The following is a 21,859-nucleotide window of genomic DNA, read 5'->3' as shown; positions in this document are numbered from 1 at the left end:
TTCATGTATAGGCAAAATAGGCACCAGACTAATCTAAACTCGAGCATGCAGTAGGCAGAGGATACTCAAGATATCCCTCATGCATATCCCTTGTGGGTAATTTTGTAAATGCCTGCATTGATGCAAAGTACACAAATAGTTTTATTTGTGGACTGAACAATTTTCAAATTGCAAGTATGCATACACTTTCACTTTAAATGTTCTCCCAGAAAATCTACCAGCATGAATTTGCACCTGCTAAGTTGTGTGGTTATTTTTTCAGAGAAAACTTATGCTCTTACTTTTGAAAATTCAGAAGTAAGTGCAAACTCTACCCCCAGGAATGCCTCTTCACAATGTGTGTAGTGGCACTGCAGGCATACTTTACCCACATATAGGAAGAACAATTTTCTAAAATCCTTTTTCCATGGGTAAAGCACTATTTTACCATGGAAATGGTTTTGAAAAGTACTCTCTCCATGTACAAGATGAATATTATAAGATGTTAGTGTACTTTTGAAATACTACAACAAAAGGAGCAGGTATGGCTTTTTAGTCTACTTTCCGAAGGAAAGAAGACATATGAGATTGCTTTGCGTGTGTGGGTGTGTTTGTACCAAATAAATTATTTGTTTGATGTCCTATCCACACCAGATTTTCAGGACATATCAATGGGGACATGAGGACTCTGACGAGTTTGTTTTTTTTCTAGATCTATGCATACGTGTGAAGCACATGCCTCTTGGAAAGTAGGTTTCTTTAGTTCTTCTGGGTGGAACTTCTTCTTATTAAATGGAGTCTTCTCTATTCCTTTTATAAACTAAGGCAGGGGTGGCCAATTCTGGTCTACAAGAGCCATAGTCAGATCTGGTTTTCAGGATATCCACAATGATTATGTATGAAATAGATATGCATGCACTGCTTCCACAGCATGCAAATATATCTTCTGCATATTCATTGTGGATATCCTGAAAACTAGGCCTGCTTGTGGCTCTTGAGGACTGGAGTTGGCCACCCCTGAATTAGGGTACTCATTTCAGATGTTAAGTTTGAGGGTGACTCTTAGAAATGATCCATGTACTTCTTTTCTAACTCGGAGCATGAACCACAGTATTTAATAAAGGGAACAAATGCGTTATTAGTTCCATTTTGATTGATTTTAATAGAGCACATACAACATCTGGAAAATCCATCTACTAACAAGAAGCATAAAAAGAAGAAATGAGTTCAGATTTAATCAGGCTGTTAGCATATGAATAAACACAGGTCTCAAACATTATATTTGTCATTTAGCTTTATCTCATTTATCAAAAATAATTTGTTTTATTTTATGCTGTGGATATTTTGTCATATTTTCTTAATTTAACTGATGAAACATATAATTGTGCATGGTACTGAAGGTTTCACAGATTAATATTACCTTTTTAGATTTAACTGTATCCATTTCACAAAGTGCATATGAACATATTTTGCAAATAACTATCCAAGGATACCCTGATCCTGGAAAGATAAGAGACATTGATGCCCTTTGTAAGCAGTACAATATTCCAGAAGTACACACTACAAGGAAAATAGTCATTTGCTATCAACTAAATATTATAGGAGCAATTTTCAAATGTCTACGAACAGTTGAAAAGTCTCTGTGGATTTTGCACCAGTTCTCAAAAGAAAAGAATGGGGGTACACTACTTTCCCTTTGAAAACTGACTAGGGCAGTGCTTCCCAAACCTCTCCTGGGGGTTTACCTATCCAGTTGAGTTTCAGGATTACCACAATGAATATGCAGGAGATATATATGCCTACATGGAGTGTCCACTGTATGCAAATCTATCTTATGCATCCTCATTACGGATATCCTGAAAACCCGACAGGAAAGGGTTGGGGAAATATTGGTCTAGGGAAAAAGCACCCAAGAGATTTGCACTTGCTTTTTCTGAGGCTATTTTTCCCCTTCAAAACTATGCTTCTAGTTTTGAAAATGCAAAACTTGTATTTGGAAATAATTTTAGCTGCTTCTTTGCGGCCCTATGGAAAGCAACAATGATCACATGAGGAATGGGCTTGGATTTACTTTTTGCAGTAAGTCTAATGCTGTTTGTGATGGTGCAGTCAATCTTAACAAATCAGATTTCAAAAGTATTAGGTCATACATGACTCTTCTATACTGTTGCTCTAGACTCACTGCTGCTTGTATTCACATGAGAAAGGGATCAGAGTGTGAGTTCCACGTTAATGATGGAGCAAATCATCTTACTCATAGAGACAATTTTACTCCTGGATTAGTTATTCCAGAAGTAGTTAAAGCTGAATTAAATGCATGCAGATGGAGTTCTGGAGTCAACTATTCCACATTTGATCCTGGAATAATTCCACATTATTAATGGAACAGAAGTAAAGCAAGATTAACTAAACCAGAACTGAATGCTTGAATAGCTAATACAGAAACAGAAGGGTTTGTGTGCACAACTACTCCTATTGGTGAATACATGTGAATCATTTTGAAATCATTTCACAGCTTAATAGTAACAATGAATTGATACAGCGTGCAAATTACTACTTGTCACATGGAGCTTTGAAATACGGCAAAATTTTAAAGTTATAAAATTTTGTATGACCTGTGTTTCTTTGACTTCCTAAATAGAAATTACTCATTTGTTTCTATTTCTTCTTCATTTTATTTGTTCCTGTAGAACTATTCTGCATTTTGAAATCTCTTTTACTCCAGGAACTCAGAGATACACCTTGTTTTAGATGCTTTAATATGCCAGGCTATATACAGTACATTTTTAAAAAGCAGGGTTATCAGCTGGCTTCATTTTTCCAGGACCAAGTTCTACTCCAGATTTGAACTTGAAGCTGTCTAAAACTATATGAAGTTGTCCTAAAAAATATGGAACAATTTAATAACCCCTACTAAAAAGTCACAGAAGATGTGGGCATACAAATCTGAGCTGGTATCAAGTACAGATTTGTATTAAGAAAAAGAAGCACAACAGACTTGAATTATAAACCATCTTTTGAATGGTGTATGGTGTGTGTGTAATTTTTTTTTTTTTATTTTGTCCTAAGATCAGTCATAATGAGGGTTTCCAAAAAGTAGCAGAATAAACCTTCATGGCAGAAATAAAGCTTCCCTTTCCTAACAGGATGAAATTTTCTCCTTGTTCGTTCAGATCCAATTGCCAGGTTTGCGATTTACGATAAAATCATAATAATCAACATCATTTTCAGTTCCTGATCCAGGTTCCGGTTCTGCCCCAGATGTGACTTCTGTGCCGGATCCTGATTCTTCTTCACTGAAAAGAGAGCTCTCAGGCTCTTCCTGAAAGTTTTTCATCCTGAAGGGTACAAGAAATATTCACATTTCATGCATAAAATTTTCATTTCTCTTTATTTTTATATATTGTGCTAAAAATACCCATCCTGGGGTAAATTTGAAACATTGTGCTTTAATTAGCTGGCAAACATGCAGAGGTTACACTAGTTTTCAAAGTAGATTTACAAAGTAAAAGTACACTTTGAAAGTTATCCCACCAAATCTACCCCGCACAAGTTACACCTGCTAAAATGAACACACAGATTTGCTGTGAACATTTCTAAGCATGTTTGAAAAATTGAAAAGCATGTGTACATGTCATAAGTCCTCCCTAGTTTAGCCCTTGGGCAATGCCTCTGCTCAGTCAGGGTAAACCTATTCACCAAGATGACTTATGTGCATAAGTTTAACCGCATAGGTGGGGAATTATGTAAAACGACATTATTGGGAGTCACACACTGTTTCACTCATGGAGATGCCTTAGAAAATTATTCTTCCTATTTACCATGGTGTTACTTACCTGGGCAAAAGGGCTATTTGAAGCTTGCCCAGCCTGTAAGCGTGTATAAGCATACGTGCATTGTATCACCACCTGCACTTCTGTGGAGGCGTCCCCAGGGTGGAGTTAAGCTGGGGCAGGCAACAATGAGCCTAATTTTGCATTTTCAAAACTTTGTGCATTGATTTGGCTGCAGAAAAAGAAGTCACAAATTTCTGGGGGGGATTTTTTCTTGGGCAGTTTTCAAAAGGAAGGTACACACGTAACTTTCCATGGGTTTATTGGTACGAAATCTGAAGCTGCTTTGAATCTGCCCGCACAGTTTTGAACATTTTCCCTGTATAGACATTTGGTATTTAAAAATTCAAATCCTTTTAAAGAGTTGTCATATTATTTTTAGTTGCATCTCAGACTTTCCACACCGAGAGTCACATCAATGTCCTCCAGCTCAATGAACACACTCAAGAGAAGAAAACATGAAGACCACAACTGTGGGAGGTCTGAGAAAAATGAACAGAGCATTGCTATGAAACACTTTTTTTTGTACTCTTTTGGCTGTGCATGAGCACTGTCCGGTCCCTAACTGCAGAAGCTTAGTGAGTGGCCTTTTCTTGAACTTGGCTTCTTGATATCACCTTGTGCTCCTTGGGGTCTGAATGTGTTACTCCCATGGGTTGCCTATGCCACACGGAACAGCTGAACCCATCTCACAGTTGATTCCAGGGAAAAAAACCCTCCTTTCCCTATACTTAGCAAATTTCAACCCTCCTGCTAGATTTCAGTGACCACAAAATGAAAGTATATTCTGGTCCTCTTTTGTAGTCACCTCTGTCTCTGGCCACATGAAATAAGCAGGAATATCATGCAATGTAAGGAGGGCTCACTACTCATTTTCTGCTGCTGGATTAGCAGTATCTGGAATGAAACTTCAAAGCAGACTGGCTCAGAGATTAAAGTTAATCCTAATTTATTGTAATTAATTACATCTAATAACCAATTTTAAATATAAAATATTGTTTAAATTAATCCATATTAACTGTTGATGCAAAAATAAATGAAAATATACCCAGTTTATGGATGCCAACTGGAAATAAGATTTAGTATTAAGAAAAAAAACAAGTTTAATTACTGATTAGACCTTTTCAATAGCAATCTCTCAATTGTGGAACAGCCTACTTTGTGCCATAAGATCAGAATCAAGCTATTTGAAGTTTAGAACAATTTAAGACATGGTTATTCCCTGAGGGATTATTTATGTACTTAAATTTTTTTTTATCCTGCAATTCTTCTCTAATCTAACAAGTTTACAAACAACATTCATAAAAAAACACCAACAATAATGGCACAGATAAGAACATAAAAAGATGCCATACTGGGTCAGACCGAGGGTCCATCAAGCCCAGCATCCTGTTTCCAACAGTGGCCAATCCAAGATACAAGTACTTGGCAGATCCCAAACAGATAGATCCCAATAAAACAAGGAAGATTGTTCCACACATCCACCTCCCTCTCGGTAAAGAAATATTTCCTGAGTCTACCCCCTTTTAACCTCATTTCATGACCCCTCATTCTAGAGCTTCCTTTTCATTGAAAAATGCTCATCTCCTATGTATGGAAACCTTTGAGATATTTGAATATGTCTGTTAAATTTCCCTTATCTCCTTTCCTCTAGGATATATATGTTTAGATCTTTAAGTTTATCCCCATATGCTTTAGAACAAAAACCAGTGACCATTTTAATAGCCACCCTCTGGACCAACTCCATCCTGTTTATATCCTTTTGAAGGTGCGGTCTCCAGAATTGTACACAGTAGTCCAAGTGAGGTTTCATCAGGGACCTATACAGGGGCAGTATCACCTCCTTTTTTCTGCTGACCATTCCTCTCCCTATGCAGCCAAGTATCTTTCTGGTTTTTGCCATCACTTTATTCACTTGTTTGGCCACCTTAATTCATCAGATACAATTACTCCCAGATCCTGCTCTTCCTTTGTGCTTAGTAGAATTTCATCTCCAATACTGTAACTTTTCCTTTGGTTTTTGCATCTTAAATGCATTACTCTGAATTTTTTATTCAAACCTTAGACCATTCCTTGAGCTTCACTAGATCCCTCCTCATATTTTCCATTCCTTCCTGGCTGTTACAGATTTTGGTATCATCAGCAAAAAGGCAAACCTTTCCCAACAACCATTCCGTTATATTGCTCACAAAAACGTTGAAAAGAATCATTCCAAGGAACCAGTTCCTGAGGCATGCCGCTAGTAATGACCCCCTTTTCAGAGAAAACTCCATTTACCACTTCCCTTTGTCACCTCCTGCTCAGCTAGTTTTTAACCCAATCTGTCACTGTAGGATCCATACCAAGGGTGCACAATTTATTTATGTCTTCTGTGCGGAACTGTGTCAAAGACCTTGCTGAAATCCAAGTACACTACATCTAGCACTCTCCCTGGACTCAGCTCTCCGGTCACACAATCAAAGAAATCGATCAGATTCATCTGATAAGATTTATTTATCTTGGATCTTGCAATCCATTGGATTCCAAAAATTGAATTGTCCTCTGTTTTAACAGCAATGCCATTAGTTTTCTCAACACAGAGGTCAGACTAACTGGCCTGTAATTCCCAGCATCCTCCTCACTTCTACTTTTATGAATAGGAACCACATCTGCCCTTTTCCAGTTCTCCAGAACTACTCCAGACTCTAAAGAAGCACTGAAAAGGTCAGCCAGCGGAGCTACCAGGACATCTCTAAGTTCCCTTAGTACCTCCTAAGACTGAAAAAATTAAAGGTGATGTTACAGAATTTCTTTAAACACTTCTCCAAATAAATGTGTTTGTAAAGCCTTTCTAAATGTCTTCAGACAAGGCTCCTTGCAAAGGGCATTTGGTAATTGGTTCCAAAATACAGGGGAGCCACAGCAAACAGTCTGTCGCGAGATTCTGTCAGCCTTACAGCTCGCACAGAGGGAATGTCTAATACAGGGATTCTCAAACCAGTTCTCATGAGAGAGATTTGCATATAATGGATACAGTTCATGCAAATCTCTCTATGCATATTTATTATGGATATCCTGAAAACCTGACTGGCTATGTGTCTCAGAGGACAAAGTTGTGAACTGGTTTAATAGATAGTGTCCAGATGACCTTAAATTTCTCTGTAAATCTTATGCATGGGATTGACATATTGAGGTAGCTAGCTCATTCAAAGCTTTAATGGACTAAAGTCAGAACCTTTAATCTAATTTGCTACTCAACGAGAAGCCAATGACATGCACAATGTATTGGAGTAATATGCTCAAACTGGCTAGTTTTAGTTAGGATATGAGCCAGTGAGTTTTGGACTATTTGCAGGGCTTTCAGAATAGAATCAGGAAGACTAAGATAGATTACATTGACTGAAGCTGTTGGTTTTCATTGTGCCAAGTAGTGATGAGTCGAAGCCTTTTTTTAGTTTTTGTTTATATGTGTTGCCTTTTTATACTATGGTATTTTTTTATGTTGATTTTTATGTATGTTTAATTTGTTAACTGCTTTAGAAATTTGTTTTTGCTAGTTATACAGTTAAAACATGTTTAAATACATTTTTAAATAAATAGATTTACTTACAGGAAAGGATTGGCCCTAGGAGGGAGGATGTTGTTGGCACCACCTTGAACATACTCAAGCCAGGGTCCTTTTTCCTCAATGCAGTTTGCGGAATTGCTGTCAGGTCTGCATCGCACCCATTGGTATCTTGCCTTGGTCGGTGGAGCACCTGATCAAATTAATTCACAAACATGTATGAAATTTCTGTATTACAAATGCTTGTCCTCCAGAAGCAATAAAACCCCCTGTATGAAATCTACAACTGGGAAAGTTTGTGCTAAAATGCTATGGAGTTTTATTTGACTCCTGTGTATTGGGGATGTCACTTTATGAAAGACACAGTTGCTGGTCCTTGTGCTTTGACTGCAAAATGATATCGTGGCTTTAGAATTAGATGTGTAGTTATGATAAAATTAGGAAGAAAAACCATTATTTCAAATGATGTTTTTCAGCAAGGGTAACGTAAAGGTCTATCTTTTCTTATTTTTGATATGTTTTATGTAGAGGATACAAAGGTAAAATGCTGTCATGTAATTTACATCACTAACCATATACCCTGGCATTAAGGACAAAATGTCCTTAATGTGTTTGCACTGTGGCCAAAATCTGCTGTAGTTTCCAGCCTTTTGTGCTGTGGGGAGGACACCTGTCACTTCAGGAGCTCCTCCTGCTGGAACAGCAGTGTCCCTGAAAGCCTCAGCCTCTGTAGAGACCTACCCTCTAGCCTTCGGTCAGAGGAAGGCACCAGGATCACCTGGGCAATTGTCCTGAGAAAATGGGAAGCAGAAGTAAAAGTCTACAGTGCAAAAGCTATACTGCAACTCCACATGGACAGTGCCATCTGATCAAAAATTACTGGCACCCATAAACAGGAGAACACTAGAGCAGAAGCCCTGCTCCTGGATTTTGAATATAAAGGATGGGTAATGTAGGTTTAGTCTCGCCTTTAACGCCTGTCTTCTACACAGACACAAGATAACACATCACAAATAACTACAAGGCAGCACTTCTGTGGGGGAACATTTTTTAGGACCCGAGCAGTAGATGAATGTCCTTTCATCAGGAGACTAAAAGGGAAATTCAGAACTGTCTAAGAAGGTATATGGTATTTGAAATTATAATGCTCAGACACTTCAAAATAAACATAAAAGTACTTAACAGAGCCCTGGACTTTCTAACTGACTACCAGACATGATTCTGCTGTCTCTCTGTCACCTTGTTAACATGCTGCTAATACATTATCCCCTCTCCCTCACCCCAGCACTCTAATGTAATCTGTGACTCTCTTCTGTAATCAGGTAACATCATCCTTTGCCTTGTTTCAATCTGATAAAGAAGTGTAACTCCTGGAAGCCAGTCAAGAAATGTACTAAGTTTTTCCAAGTAAAAACTTAGTACATTAGTTTTTGTTGACCTTTATTTCCATGCATTCAAGTGGACTAATATATACAAACCTACTACTTTTACTAAAGAAGAAAATTAAGCATCATGAGATGCTCACACATTTCCTTTTGTCTTGAGTTTTAGCATTTCTTCTCGCTCTCTACTGCTTTCTTGTTTTCTTTTATCCCTTCTTCTTTCTCTCTTTTTCTTGGTTTAGCAGCATCTTTCTCTTCCTCATCCACTTTGTCTCCCGACAGCACTCTGTTTCCCGTTTTCTGTCCTCTTACTCATAATCCCAGTCTGTGGGTTTGTCTCTTCCCATCTCCTCACAGGCTGCCTTTCCTTTCATCCAGTCTATGCTTCCCCCAAACTGTCTCTCTGTACCCACTCTCCTAAGCTGTACCAATCTCTTCCCCATGTACCTGCTCAGCTGCTCCCCTCTCTCTCTCTCATACTTTCTTAATCCATGTCTCCTGTTGTCTCCCAAAAATGTTTCTGTCTTCTTTCCTCTCCCTAGTCCATCTCTCTCCCAGTGAATCCCTTTCTCTTCCATTTCTCTCTGTACCTTCAGGGCCCTCTCTTTCTAGCCTGCTTCTTCGCTCACACTTGTCCCTCTTCCCTCTTCCTTTCCAGTTTCTCTGTCTCTCTGTCCTCTGTGTCCCTTCAATGTCTTGCTTTGCCCACCTGCTCTCCCAGTCTTGTTTCTCTTCTCTGTTGTCAGGCCTGCTCACTTTTCTAATGAGAAAAGTGAGAAGTCACTTCTGAGAAGGTGGCCAGGATGTGTTTGTCATCATGAATCAACATTTCCTTTCTAACTGCCTTGAAACAGTGTGTTGCAATTTCTGAACAACTTAGGCCTATCAAACTTTAATATTGATTCATTTCTTACACAACCGTGATGAAAAATTTTGAAATTAGTGGGTTCTCTATCAATATGTGGCTTGTTTAATTTAAAATTAATGCAACTGAACTTGCTTAATAAACCTCTTCCAGAAAGTAGATTATTTTGTTGATAAGGACATACTTTCCATCTGCTGTAAGAAGTCTGCTTAGCCCCTTTGCTTTCAGAAATTTCTTCGCATTATACATTCATATTTGTACTATTCTTGAAATCCATTCAAGGATGGGTCATATAACTCTGTTTTTATGGGTTTCACTTTGACACTTGCACTTCCCACTCGGTTCAAGGAGACAGCATTCTACGTTGATCTCCTGCCCTTCATGAAATATGTCAGTGGAGTAACTGTTTTACAGAATCAGCTTTTAACGTCACTTATTTTTCTATGTAGACCAGGAGCAGAAAATAATCAACTTGTAAAACAAAAAGTTGTGTTTTTCCTACGGTTATAGATATAGTCTATTTTGAACTGCCTGATTTTTGCCTTTATATCTTATTACGAAGAGCCATACAGTGTTATTTTGTGGTTTGAGTTTTAAATGATTTTATGAATGTGTTGGTTTTTTGAGAGCCACCTTGAGCTGTGGATTAAGGCAGTGCATACATTTTGCAAATAAATAAAATAAATATGCAAAATGCTAGTCAATAATTTTTATTAGACATTTCATACAGCAGCTCTGCCTCAAAGTAATCTAGAAACAGAAGAGTTCTTTCAGTAAAACACTGGCTGACTTGTCCCGTGTGCCATATCATAGAAAGAAGATTACAGAAGAAAAATGATTTTGAGTTTTACCTTGTGCCGAGTTTCCAAGCAAGAGGATTAGGGTAAAAGCCAGGAAAATCCTCTTGTTGAAACTGAAGAGAATCTCTCTTGTGACCTGCATTCCTGTTTTGTTCACCAGCTTTCTCTGCTGCTTTGCAATGATAAAATAAGACGGAGTAACGAGGTCGACGTGAAGCAGAGGTTTCCAAAACCTCAAGACCCGTCCCACACCCTGCGTCACAGCTTCCTGAAACAAATTATGTGTTACATCCGCAATGAAACAGAGTTTCATGCAGTAATAATAATAATAATACTATCTTCCAAGCTGAAAACCGCTTCTTCATCTCTTTCTGTGTATGATGAAGTATGGGAGTCCTGAAGTTAGCACTTCTGCATGATTACCAGCATGCCAGAGCAGTTCACTCCCCTGCCTGCTGCCTATGTGGTGGAAAAAAAGATTTGCTTGTTTAAGATACTGTTGGAGGAAGGCCTGACTTTTAAAAAAAAACTGTATATTTCATCCTTGGATCAGAAAAGGAGCTAGTGGAAGAGCATTTTTCAAATTAATGGTTTTAGGCAGAGGCTGACATTTTTATCATGCAAATTATCTCAGAAAACAGGAAAGTAAAGGTGTTAAAGAGAAAGATAACCAAGCCAAACGCCCAGCAAAACGTCTGTTTCTCACTGCGTTCACAGCATGCTACAGGAAAACCACTGTGCAAGGCTCTTGTTAGGCCACACTTAAAGATGTGCTTGGGCCCTAACATTTTACAGAGATATCAGAGAACATTGCAACAACAACAACAAAAAATCACCACATTAACAAAATAGGGGTGGGGAGTATGGCACAAGAAAAGGTTACCTGAGTGGTCCTTTTCTTAATGCACTTTTCTTATGCAAGGGTTTGAATTAGACAGAAAAAAAGTTATTGCATTTTGTCTAGTGCACAAAAAGTGACAGCGTTTCTAATACTAAGCTTTCTGCTGCTTATCGAGGCCCTGCAATTTCACATGTCACACGAACAGAACGGAGTCAGGTTTGGTTTTTTTTGCGGAAAATACAAAGATCTGCAACTAGAGTGGAGTGAAAGGTGACGTGGAAGAAATAAAGCACCATGTGAAGAAACTAAGAAGTGATCAGAAGTGGGGCAACTAAGATGTGCTATGAAAATGTGTAGAACCGATTGGGATGCAGAAAAAAACCCACCTGACACACAAGAACTGTCAGAAAATGACTATAAAGTAAAATACAAATTATCCTTCATGTGCAAATGAATGCAGATGTGCCGCATAATTGCCTCAGAATTTCAGAAACTTTCCAACTCTTGCAGCAGAATTTACCTTGGAGCTGCTACAGAAAATTGGAAACAGTGGATATAATTAAGATCCTCGGTTTCCAGTAGCAGATTATACATAGGAATTTGAAATTTCTGTGGCAAACATTTAAATTCTGTGATGATAATAAACAGTGGTGATTTTGCATAAGATTTCTGTGCATAAAAGTGCTATTATATAAAAAATGTTTCATTTTGTAAACCTATTTTATTTTAAAGAATAAAAATGTTCCGCTTTTTTTTCTGGTCTGGATCATTTTTTCCTCTTTGTTTTAGTATTTCTTTCCTTTTGATTTTTTTGTCCCTCCTGTCTTGTTTTTCTTTCTTTCCTCTGTTATCCAGCCTTCTCGCATAGGAACATAGAAATGATGGCAGAAAAGGACCGATGGTCCAGCCAGTCTGCTCAGCAAGCGTCCCATGGTAGTATCTGCCGCGCCGTGCAGGTTACCCCCCCATGTATCAGTCAGTGCTGCTTCGTGTGCTTTGCTTATGCACTTGGCTGTAGAAGCAGTCCTGTGGTTTTTTTTTTATTAATGTCTGCTCATCAGTACCCCAGAGTGTAAAAAAGTCATGACTCATGTTGGTTGCCCCTGAATCCAAATGTATCTTTCCTTTCAGCCCCCGACCCCCCTCCTTTGAAGCAGAGAGCGGTGTTGCACTTGCATCAAAAGCATCAAGGCTCTCTCTCTGTCTCTCTCTGAAATGTTCTTTTTTTCTCTTCCTGCATTAATCCACTTCCTCTCCTCCTTCCTTTCATCGTGCATATCCTCTCTCCCCATGTTCTGACCTCTTTCTATTCATATATCTGCTTGACCTCTGCTACTGCTTTCTCCCATGTCCCCTTCTCTTCCAAGTATACCAACTCCCCTGCACCTCCCCCAAGGAATACAGTCTTTTCTCACCCCCTCCTCCCCCGGGTCTGCAGACCCTGGCCTCAGGCTTCATTTACTATTTTATGATGCTGCTGTTCCAAAGCTCCTATGGCCGAGTGCCTGTTTATTTTAAGGCACGTGGCCAGTGCTAATTCTCACGAGAGGTTTTGGAGCAGCCACATAGTAAACAGCCAGAGGAACTGTGGAGTTGAACAGAATAGTGGTGGCAGAACGGAGCAAACAAGGAGGGTAGAGGAGAAAAGTTGCTGTTTCCCATGATTTTGCAGAAAAAGAAAAATGAATAAAAAATTACCACAGCTACAGAACTGCAAGAAACTTGGAGCTTGAGTGTAACAAAAAGAGGAAAGGAGGTGCTAATGCTTCTGTTCAAATCATTGCTGAGACCTCATATGGAATATTGTGCCATTTCTGGAGGCCCTATCAAGAGGTGTAGAAAGAGAAGAAGTGAATCAGAAAAGGGCTACCAAAATGATTCACAGAGGACACTGTAATCCCTGTGAATTGAGATTCAAGGACCTAGAGAAGAAGAGAATGAGGGTATATGACAGAGATTGAAATAGCATTTTCTAGTGGGAAGGAAGTTCTAGAACCAGGCTTAAAGAGGTACACTCCATTGTAACAGTAGGAAATATTTCTTCACAGAAAGGGTGAACTTTGATTGTGAGCACTCTGGGAACAGGGAAAATACCTACTATACCTGAATGTAACTTGCCTTGAGCTACAATGAAAAGGCGTGAGTTAAAAAAAAAAAAGATGAGGCATGAAACAACATCCCAGAAAACATCCCTACTTGAGAGGAAATAAAAATAAAACCAGAGAGCAAGTAGCCTCTGTGGTACTGCAACAGGAAGGGGTTATGGGTAGACTAGATGAGCCTGCTAGTCTTTATCTGCCATCACATTCTGTGTTTCGGTTTTCTATAGAAATGATTTTAAAGCAGCAGTGCTAGGAACTTTTTTTTTTTCAGACAATTCATCTAGCAATCAAAACATAAAAAATCAATTTGTACCCTGCTTTATCAGGGTAATGCTGGCATGTATGCTATAATTTAGCTGCAATTTGAATATAAATAAATTGGGGTGCTGCTGCGCTGATTCTTACTGGAATACTCTGCAGTTTTGTATATATATGCAAAAAATTACCCCCAATTTATATTGTAATAAACACCATACATCAAAACATGTTTGATTATATATACAAAAAAAATTATTATTTCAATTCTAAATGTTATAACAACATGCTCCTGATATCGCAAATGCTCTACAATAGAGCTATGAACCACAACGCTGAAAGAAACGCGCTTGGGAGTATATTAAAAGAGAAATCATTCTGGCGGTTGACTAGGATGGCTTATGGAAAGAGCGCTAGTTGAAAACTTTGAGCCTCGTCATTCTTCAATTTTTTGGAACAATTTTTTGTCCATTTCTGAGGTAATCTTCAAACTCATTGTTTACGTGTGGCTCATAGCTCTATTGTAAAGCGTTTGCGATATCAGGAGCATCTTACAAGTAGCCCGATACAGTCGGAGAGAGTGGTCTTGCCAGTGAACACACGGGTTTGGGAAACATGAATTGTGTTTACAATTGAAACTGATTGATTTAGCCATGAGGCAATATTGAACCCGGTGATTTTTCTGACTCGCTGCTTGGTGTTAAGTGGGAGTGAGTTCAGATCTCTAAGAATCAATTGTTTGGGGTGATTTACTCGATGTTGATTGTTCCTTTTGAAAAGTTCCCCTGAAGAAGCCGTGAAGGTGAAACAAGGGCCTTGTTGGGAAAGGATTTAACATAATCAGGAACACCACAGATGGGAATTGAACCACTTGTTACATCTTGAATATTCCCATGATAATTTATGAATTATAAAGCGAGGGACACAATGTTACATTGTATTTCCAAATGAATGTTGAATGTTGATGATAAAATTATCATGGTGATATGATGATTAATGAAGAGCTCTATTTAGCTAATGATGTTCATCAACAGTGATTAATATTGCATGGTTTAGAAGGAGATACACAATTATTGAAGGTTAGCTTGAGCTTAGTAACAGCATAGAGGTGAGGGCTGTGAACAGTGAAGTATCTAGTTTTGTACTCATTATTAAATATATGTTAAACTATTGTTTTACATAAGGTAATAATTGGATCATATTAAAAAATTGTAATCAATATTGGATATGAGAATGTTTTTACAAAATTTATAATTGAAATAATACATTATTTTTTATATATAATCAAAAATATTTTGATGTATGGTATTTATATAACAATATAGATTGAAGTGCTTTTTTCCATTCTCCATTTGGGGGTAATTTTTTATGTAAAGGAATAAGCACTAGTTAGGTATACACATTGCCTTTTTTCTGATTTATATATATATATATATATATATATATATATATATTTTAAAGAGTTTTATATACCGCTTTTACAACGGTTTACATCTGTTAATATATATAATTAAATAACATACAAAGATATATCATAAAACATTGAAATGAAGAATAAAAAGGAACATAATCATGGTCTGGGGCCTGATAAGGTCAAAGAAGAGTTATACAGGTATAACAGATGTTGTTATTACCCCCATATATCTTAATCCAAGTTAATTCGACCTGTTCATTGTAAGACATTTACTTGTCATTGTTGTTATTGTTTAGAATGTAAACCGAATTGATCAGTAATTTTGTTATTGGAAAGTCGGTATAGAAAAATGCTAAATAAATAAATAAAATAAATAAATGTTGTGAAAAACTGCCTATCGAGCAACAGAGAGTGATCCAAAGGCCACTGAGAACAAATATGTCTCTAGGTTTTTTTTAAATTCATTGTGTTATGGTATCTGCCTTAGGTGATCTGGAATAGAGTTTCAGAGCGAGGGGCCCGCAACTGAAAAGGTGCGCACTCTTGTGATATCAAATCTGGCCAAACGGACTGATGGTATTTCTAAAAGATTTCTATGTAGAGAACGTAACTGCCTCTTAGGTTAGAAGATGCAAAGAAGTGAACAAAGCCAGGTAGAAGAATCTTTGTAAATAAGGTTGTGTATGATGGATAGGACTTTATATTGTATTCTGTTTTGAACCGGAAGCCAATGTAGCGAGTATGGAATCGGGGTTATGTGATCTTTTCAAGAGGTACCAGTTAGAATGGGGGCAGCCGTGTTTTGGATTAATTGTAAAGAGTGAAGTGCATTGTCATGAAGACCAAGATAGAGGACGTTACAATAATCTATACCTGTAAGAATAAGAGATTGTAGGACAGTATGAAATTCGTTAGCAAATAATAAGGGATGGAGTCATTTTAATGTATGGGTTTTGAAAAAAGGATTTCTAACAGGCTGAGCAGGATAGGGATCTAATTTTCCAAAAGTATTTTAGGAATAAGGAATTTTTCTTTTGTGGACAAAAGTTACAGGTTTTCTTAGATGTTTCCCGAGCAACTCAATCTCAAAAGAAACCATTTCTTCTATTAAAGCAAAAGGTGGCGTCCTTGGGACAATTTTTTTTCTTAAATTTTCCAGTGTTAAATTATCTTCCAAAATAATACATTTATATTTTTTGATCCATCACATTTGGAAACTTTTATTTTGAATAAGAGTGAGGGAACCTGACCGGAGTTTCATAATGTGGATATTGGTTGTGTAGTTGGATTGTAATAAATAGTCTCTTGATTTCTAATATAATTTATTGATTCATTTGTCTTTTTGTATTTCTCCCTCTTTTGATGTGGACTTGAGCATGATTGTGATTTAATGTTTAAATATGTTATTTACCTGAATGATTACTAGGGCAATTCATGAATATTTGTTATTTCATTGTCTGAAATTGAGTAATTAATAAATGAAAAAAAGAGAATTGCCCTGATTATGAATTTATGCACATATTATTTATAGGAAGTTAAAAATCTACTTAAGCAGAAATGGGCAATTTATGTATGTAACTCATTTTTATGTGTATAAGCTTTTGAAAATTTGTCTCACATGCCAAAATGAGTTAACAATGTAATGAAAAATTGAAATTATTTTTATAAAAATTACCAGAAGTTCACAGCAGCTAACATAATATCACATACATAATCATAAAACAGATTTAATACACAAATGTAGACAGTCAGAAAAAGAGGAAGTAACAGAAATAAGATACAGCAGCAGCCTTCTAGGCCCTCTGCTCTTGGCCTGTGGGCATTCTCTACACGACACTACTCCCTCACTCTTCCTCAGTTGTCACACAGCAGTTGACATCCTGTTCCAGCAGTCAGCAAGTAAACAGCGGTGATGAATGGAAAGGTTGGTTAGTGGACAAGTGAAGCACCAAAATTATTTAAGCTAAACCTGTCTCCTAGATTTTACAGCAGATATGTGCCACCACCTCTGTGTATGCACAGTAAACCTATTAATTTACATATGGCAGAATGCAGGTAGATTGAGTGCCAAATGATGGGGTACAGGGTGGCAGCCTCTATGTCAACTGTCCATGATATGATCTATAGAGAGGAGGCTAAGGAGACCAGGGCCCGGAAAGAGGGAACCTCAAATAGGATTGCCGCCAGGCCTCAGGCACCTGCCAAGCAAACCAACCCCACAACCACCACCTTTCACTGGGTATCTGCTATATGCTGGCACTAACTCCTCCCTAAACCATTTAAGTGGCAGTAGGGGGTCCTTGCCACTCCGCGTTCCTGCCATCCCTGCATCCCCACATTCAGTGGACAACTTCTTAACACACACAACCCCCCTCCCAAATCTGGAAAGCTTCCCTGGCAGCTGAAGCTCTGGGAACCCTTCAAACCCCCAATTTACTGGACTATAAGGCCCACTCCAGGTAGTAGGTGGAGTAGCCTCAGGGGCGGGGGGTGGAAGATGTGCTTTACAGGCAGATGCCAACTCATCCCAAAATGTTAGATTGCATATTTGAGGTCTGACTAAAGGTATAAACAGTGAGTGGCCTAGAAGGAAGGTAAGAGTACGATGTTTGAGCCCATTGATACAGCAGTCCATACTGTCATCTCTCTGAGGCACCCCTTCTCAAGAGTTGAAGCACTGGATCACTGGTGTCCAAAGGCAGTGTGTGCAAAATGAATGCACACACACACACACTGTCTGCTTTGGGGTATGCATTGGTGTGGTAAGAGAGGGACCTACGAGTGCAAGAGCATCCCCCAGACACTGAGAGTGACAGAGGCTAACACAGCATGTCACTTACTGAGATGCACACTGATACATATATTTATTGGGTACTGACTATCTGCAGCACTTTGTGCACGTACACATGGCCAATGTATATGTTTCTGGACTGTTTGTCATCAAACATCATTGTTGTCTGTGGCAGCCTGTCCCTAACTGCTAATGAGGTCGTCTGAGTCCAAATCCGCTTGTAGCAACACGCACAGCGTTTTCTCAGGGTTTATTTTCGTAAGATTTTTCTCCAAATCCGCTTGTAGCAACACGCACAGCGTTTTCTCAGGGTTACTCTGAGGAAACACTGTGCGTTTTGCTACTAGCGGATTTGGAGAAAAATCTTACAAAAATAAAAATTTCTACACATCGAGAGCCCCTGAGGAAGCAGCTGACGAAACACGAGCCGTGTCGGGCAGCTCACTGTGCTACATGTTTGCAATATCGCATTGGCTACAATCCAGCTTTCCTTGATTTGATAAGTGCTATTTTGTGTTTATAACGTTAAAGAACATAAACCAAAAAGCTTAAGAATTATTGTTTGTTCACAAAATTTAAAAAATTGAGGGTTTGGACCAATGATTATAAATGTTGGATGGCAAAAATGATATGCCATAATAAATTGTGCTGTGGAATTTACCACGTGAAAATGTGAGTGCATATTTGTGTACTCTGCACAGTATTATATGAGGTCTTTACCTTCTATACACAAAATATTTTCTGGGACATTTTTAGGTTCCTACCAGCGTCTGATTGTATTGTTGTGTATTTAGAGATTAGCATGTTGGGAATGGCAATGGGGTGAGAAGCCAGGTCCTGCAACCGTACCCAGAATCTCCTGCAGCAAAGACAGATTTAGGGCATTAATCATACCACAGTCACTTGCAGATCTGGTTGGCAAACCACAGCATGCTATAAGACAGTAGAAGCTAGCCTGTAGCTTATCCTGAGCCTTAAATGCCTTTTTCCCTACCATAAGTGCATGCCACATTGTTCTGGGACAGTATATGTCCAGGATAGCAGTAGTCAAATCTACTAAATAGAGTTTGGGATTCCAACAAATGCGTGCCAGGCCCTCACAACCAAGCTAAAGCTACTCGTTCATAGCAGTCTGTCAACCTTGAAGTAATACATAAGAGCTGTCATACCTGTTCTAGCAGGAAAACTTCTACCTCATAGTCTGATTGGCAAGACCCTACCTGCTCTGCAGTATGTCCTCCAGAGATACAAATTTGTGAGCCCTGACATAGGGAATATGCCTGGCTCCCAAAATGCACAGGCCACTGCTTCTGGTTTAGTTGTGTGATGATCCAGACAAACTGTGCCTGATATTCTGGCTGACCCATCACTAACAGGCCACACGTGATCTGGAACTATCAGCAGTGTGGACACTTCAAGCTTGTGATTAACCAGTTAGATTTCAACTGCTCCAAATGGGAGTATAGGAACATAAGGCTTCATTGTACCATGTCTCTGCCAGCATGTTGGGAATGGCATTATTTGCCCTCACAAGATTAGCAGGCCTCTGCAGCATGGGGAGAAAAAGGCAGGCCCTGGGACAATGGCCTGTTGACCTAAGTGTACAAGCTATTTGTCATGTCAACGATGCTGTTACATCACCCCAGCCCCCCCAGCTACACCCCATATCCATGCTGTTTGCCAGAAAACATAGCCAAAGATAGAAAAGAGAAAGAAGTGTCTCTCTTATCTATGAATCAACCATCACTGTAGAAGCCATCCCCAAAATTTTCACACAGGCCCAATTGCCTAAGCATAAAGGAATTGTGCGCGGCTTCTGGGTACCTGATCACCTCATCGAGGAAGCGCATTCAAGCATCACAGACCACTTGCCTGTTGATAAAGTGGAAGAGCTTTCTGTTGCAGTACATCACCTCCCTGTCACAGGGTGGATTGATGGCCACTTGAGTGCAGTCCATAGCTCCCAGAACACTGGGAAGTTTGCAAAGACATAAAAGCCTCTCTTCAAACCCATCAAGTCCTGCCTGTCCTGAGGAAATTCTATGTAGCGATTAATGTGGTCAGAGGCAACTGTTATGACCTGGTCCAGACAGTGGGAAAAAGAGGTTTGGGACATTTCCCTTACAACTCCTACTGTCATTTTGGAAGGAGCTGGTTGCCATAAATGCAGAGTGACCAATAGTTTCGTAAGGCCAGGCACAGCGTGGGACCTTTCCGTGACTAGATCCCTCAGCCTAGCAATGAGGCTCGGGGAGGAAAGATGCACTCCCTGTACCTCTTCCGCCATGGCTGCCTATCTGCCAGGCACTGCCATTGGCTCCGACCCTCTCCCTGTAGGGCCAGTGGCTCAGCCTCCGGTGTAGGGACTTCCCTTGGAGGTGTTGGAACTGCTCTTGTGGTTGTTGTTGTTCCTCTTGTTGTCTGTGGCGAGCCTACCGAAGCACCCAGTATCCCCCAACAAGCAACATTGCCACAAACATTATGGGGCAGATTTTCAAAGGGTTATGCGACCTCGGAGGGAACGGCATCGGGGCTCCCCTAGGGCTCGCTGCATGTGCATGTTATAAAATCAGGTGTAGGTTTGTGCGAACCGGGTTGCACGCACAAATCTACGCCCGCGCGCATGTTATAAAATCTGGCCCTATGGGTTTAGGAAGACAGGCCAGGTGAGAACAGGTGTTTTTATTGGGCCAGGAAGGCTGGTAGGTATGTCTGATAGAATATCTCTTTTTATCACATACGATAATCGTCGTGATAATAGCCGTGATTCGTGATAATGGCCGTAGGCACGTGATAAAAAGTTTTTTTACTGTACCACAAAAAAAAAAAGGTATAGTTATTTCTGACATTAAATCCCACATTACTGTGCATTACTCTACTGCATTCCTTGCTAACAGAACCTCATTTCCATTAACTCCTCCCAAACTCCTCCCACTTACATACTAAATGTAAAATTTGCATACTAACGTGCATTGCAATATTTATCGCAAGCATTATTGCCTTATCGCACATGTTAGGGTCCTAATGCATTTTGATGAATGACCTGGTTGGTTTACTCATTCACTTTTTTGTATTTCCAGTAGGGTTGCCTCCTCACCTCCACTCAACAGGCGGATCTAGTCTTGCTTTTTGCCCCAGTGTTTGCACAAATTTGTAATTTTACCTTTTATTTCAATTTTCTTTGAAAAATCAGAGCTACAAATCTGTGCATGCTATGTGGCAAAACCAAGACTGGATCAGCTGTTTGGCTGAGCAGGGGTGAGATGTTAGCCCTAATTTCCAAGCAGTGTGTCTCTTATTGACATTCCATTCTTAGTGGCCAAAATTGAAGTGAGAGAATATGAAGACAAGTTTAATTGTTTTTTGTGTGTAATGACTCAGAAGAGATGCTTGCTCAAAATATCTGCTTCCCTGTAACTTATTTCTGTTTTTCTTTCTTTTGAGCATGATCATAAATGTTCTTTATTTTATATATCTATATCTATCTGTCTATTTATCTGTATTATAATAGAGTGCATTGCAGCTGTAGACCATCTCTGCTAACTCTCACATCAAAAAACTGCAACATTTCCTGAAATGAAATGATGTTGTTTCAGGATTGTAGTGTTTGTTTCTGCCTACTGTGCAAATGTGAATAATACAATTCAACCTAAATGATAGGTCCACAGCATATAATCAGGACAAACATTGAGAATAAAGGCCAGGGTTCCTGATTTTGACAATTTGGGAGTGGTTTGCATGAACTCAGGGCAGTTGAGATGATGAATTTTGAAAATGGATAGCATCAGTATTAGGCACTTTATAAAACTAATTTTCATGACTTTTCTTTCTGCTTATGTTGACCATTCATTGAAGCAAACCATTTTATATTAAACTTTAACAAACTGAGATTATCCCCTGAATTATTTATTTAATGTTGTCTGTTATAAAAGGCAAATTTGCTACAACAAGTTCCCTTCATAACATTAACTGTTTCTGCTCTGCTCTGAATTTTATTACTTTTTGGAGCCATTGTGTCACTTACTTGGAAACCAGATTAGATCTTTTCTACCT

The 21,859-nt window shown here is 38.9% G+C and overlaps 1 protein-coding gene across 1 annotated transcript; it reads right to left on the bottom strand.

Annotated features, from left to right (window-relative positions):
- Positions 1–1,121: 1,121 nt before the first annotated feature.
- SRGN (serglycin) lies at positions 1,122–10,731 on the bottom strand. Its single transcript, XM_029609656.1, has 3 exons — positions 10,455–10,731; positions 7,402–7,549; positions 1,122–3,317 (listed from the first exon to the last, which is right to left on the bottom strand). Exons 1-3 carry the CDS (start codon positions 10,714–10,716, stop codon positions 3,149–3,151), a joined length of 579 nt encoding a protein of 192 aa, XP_029465516.1. The 5' UTR covers positions 10,717–10,731; the 3' UTR covers positions 1,122–3,148.
- Positions 10,732–21,859: the final 11,128 nt, after the last annotated feature.

This window comes from Rhinatrema bivittatum, chromosome 7 (genome assembly GCF_901001135.1).
Source record: "Rhinatrema bivittatum chromosome 7, aRhiBiv1.1, whole genome shotgun sequence".
In the NCBI taxonomy this organism is placed as follows: Eukaryota; Metazoa; Chordata; class Amphibia; order Gymnophiona; family Rhinatrematidae; genus Rhinatrema; species Rhinatrema bivittatum.
The sequence above is the reverse complement of the archived record's forward strand: the minus strand, read 5'-3'. Positions and strand labels throughout refer to the sequence as shown.

Excerpts from the sequence above, each read along its gene's own strand:
- SRGN (XM_029609656.1), bottom strand. The coding sequence starts at position 10,716 with ATGAAACTCTGTTTCATTGCGGATGTAACACATAATTTGTTTCAGGAA. Across the intron at positions 7,550-10,454 it reads GCTTGGAAACTCGGCACAAG|GTGCTCCACCGACCAAGGCA; the intron begins GTAAAACTCAAA and ends TAATTTGATCAG. Across the intron at positions 3,318-7,401 it reads CCTAGGGCCAATCCTTTCCT|GATGAAAAACTTTCAGGAAG; the intron begins GTAAGTAAATCT and ends TGTACCCTTCAG.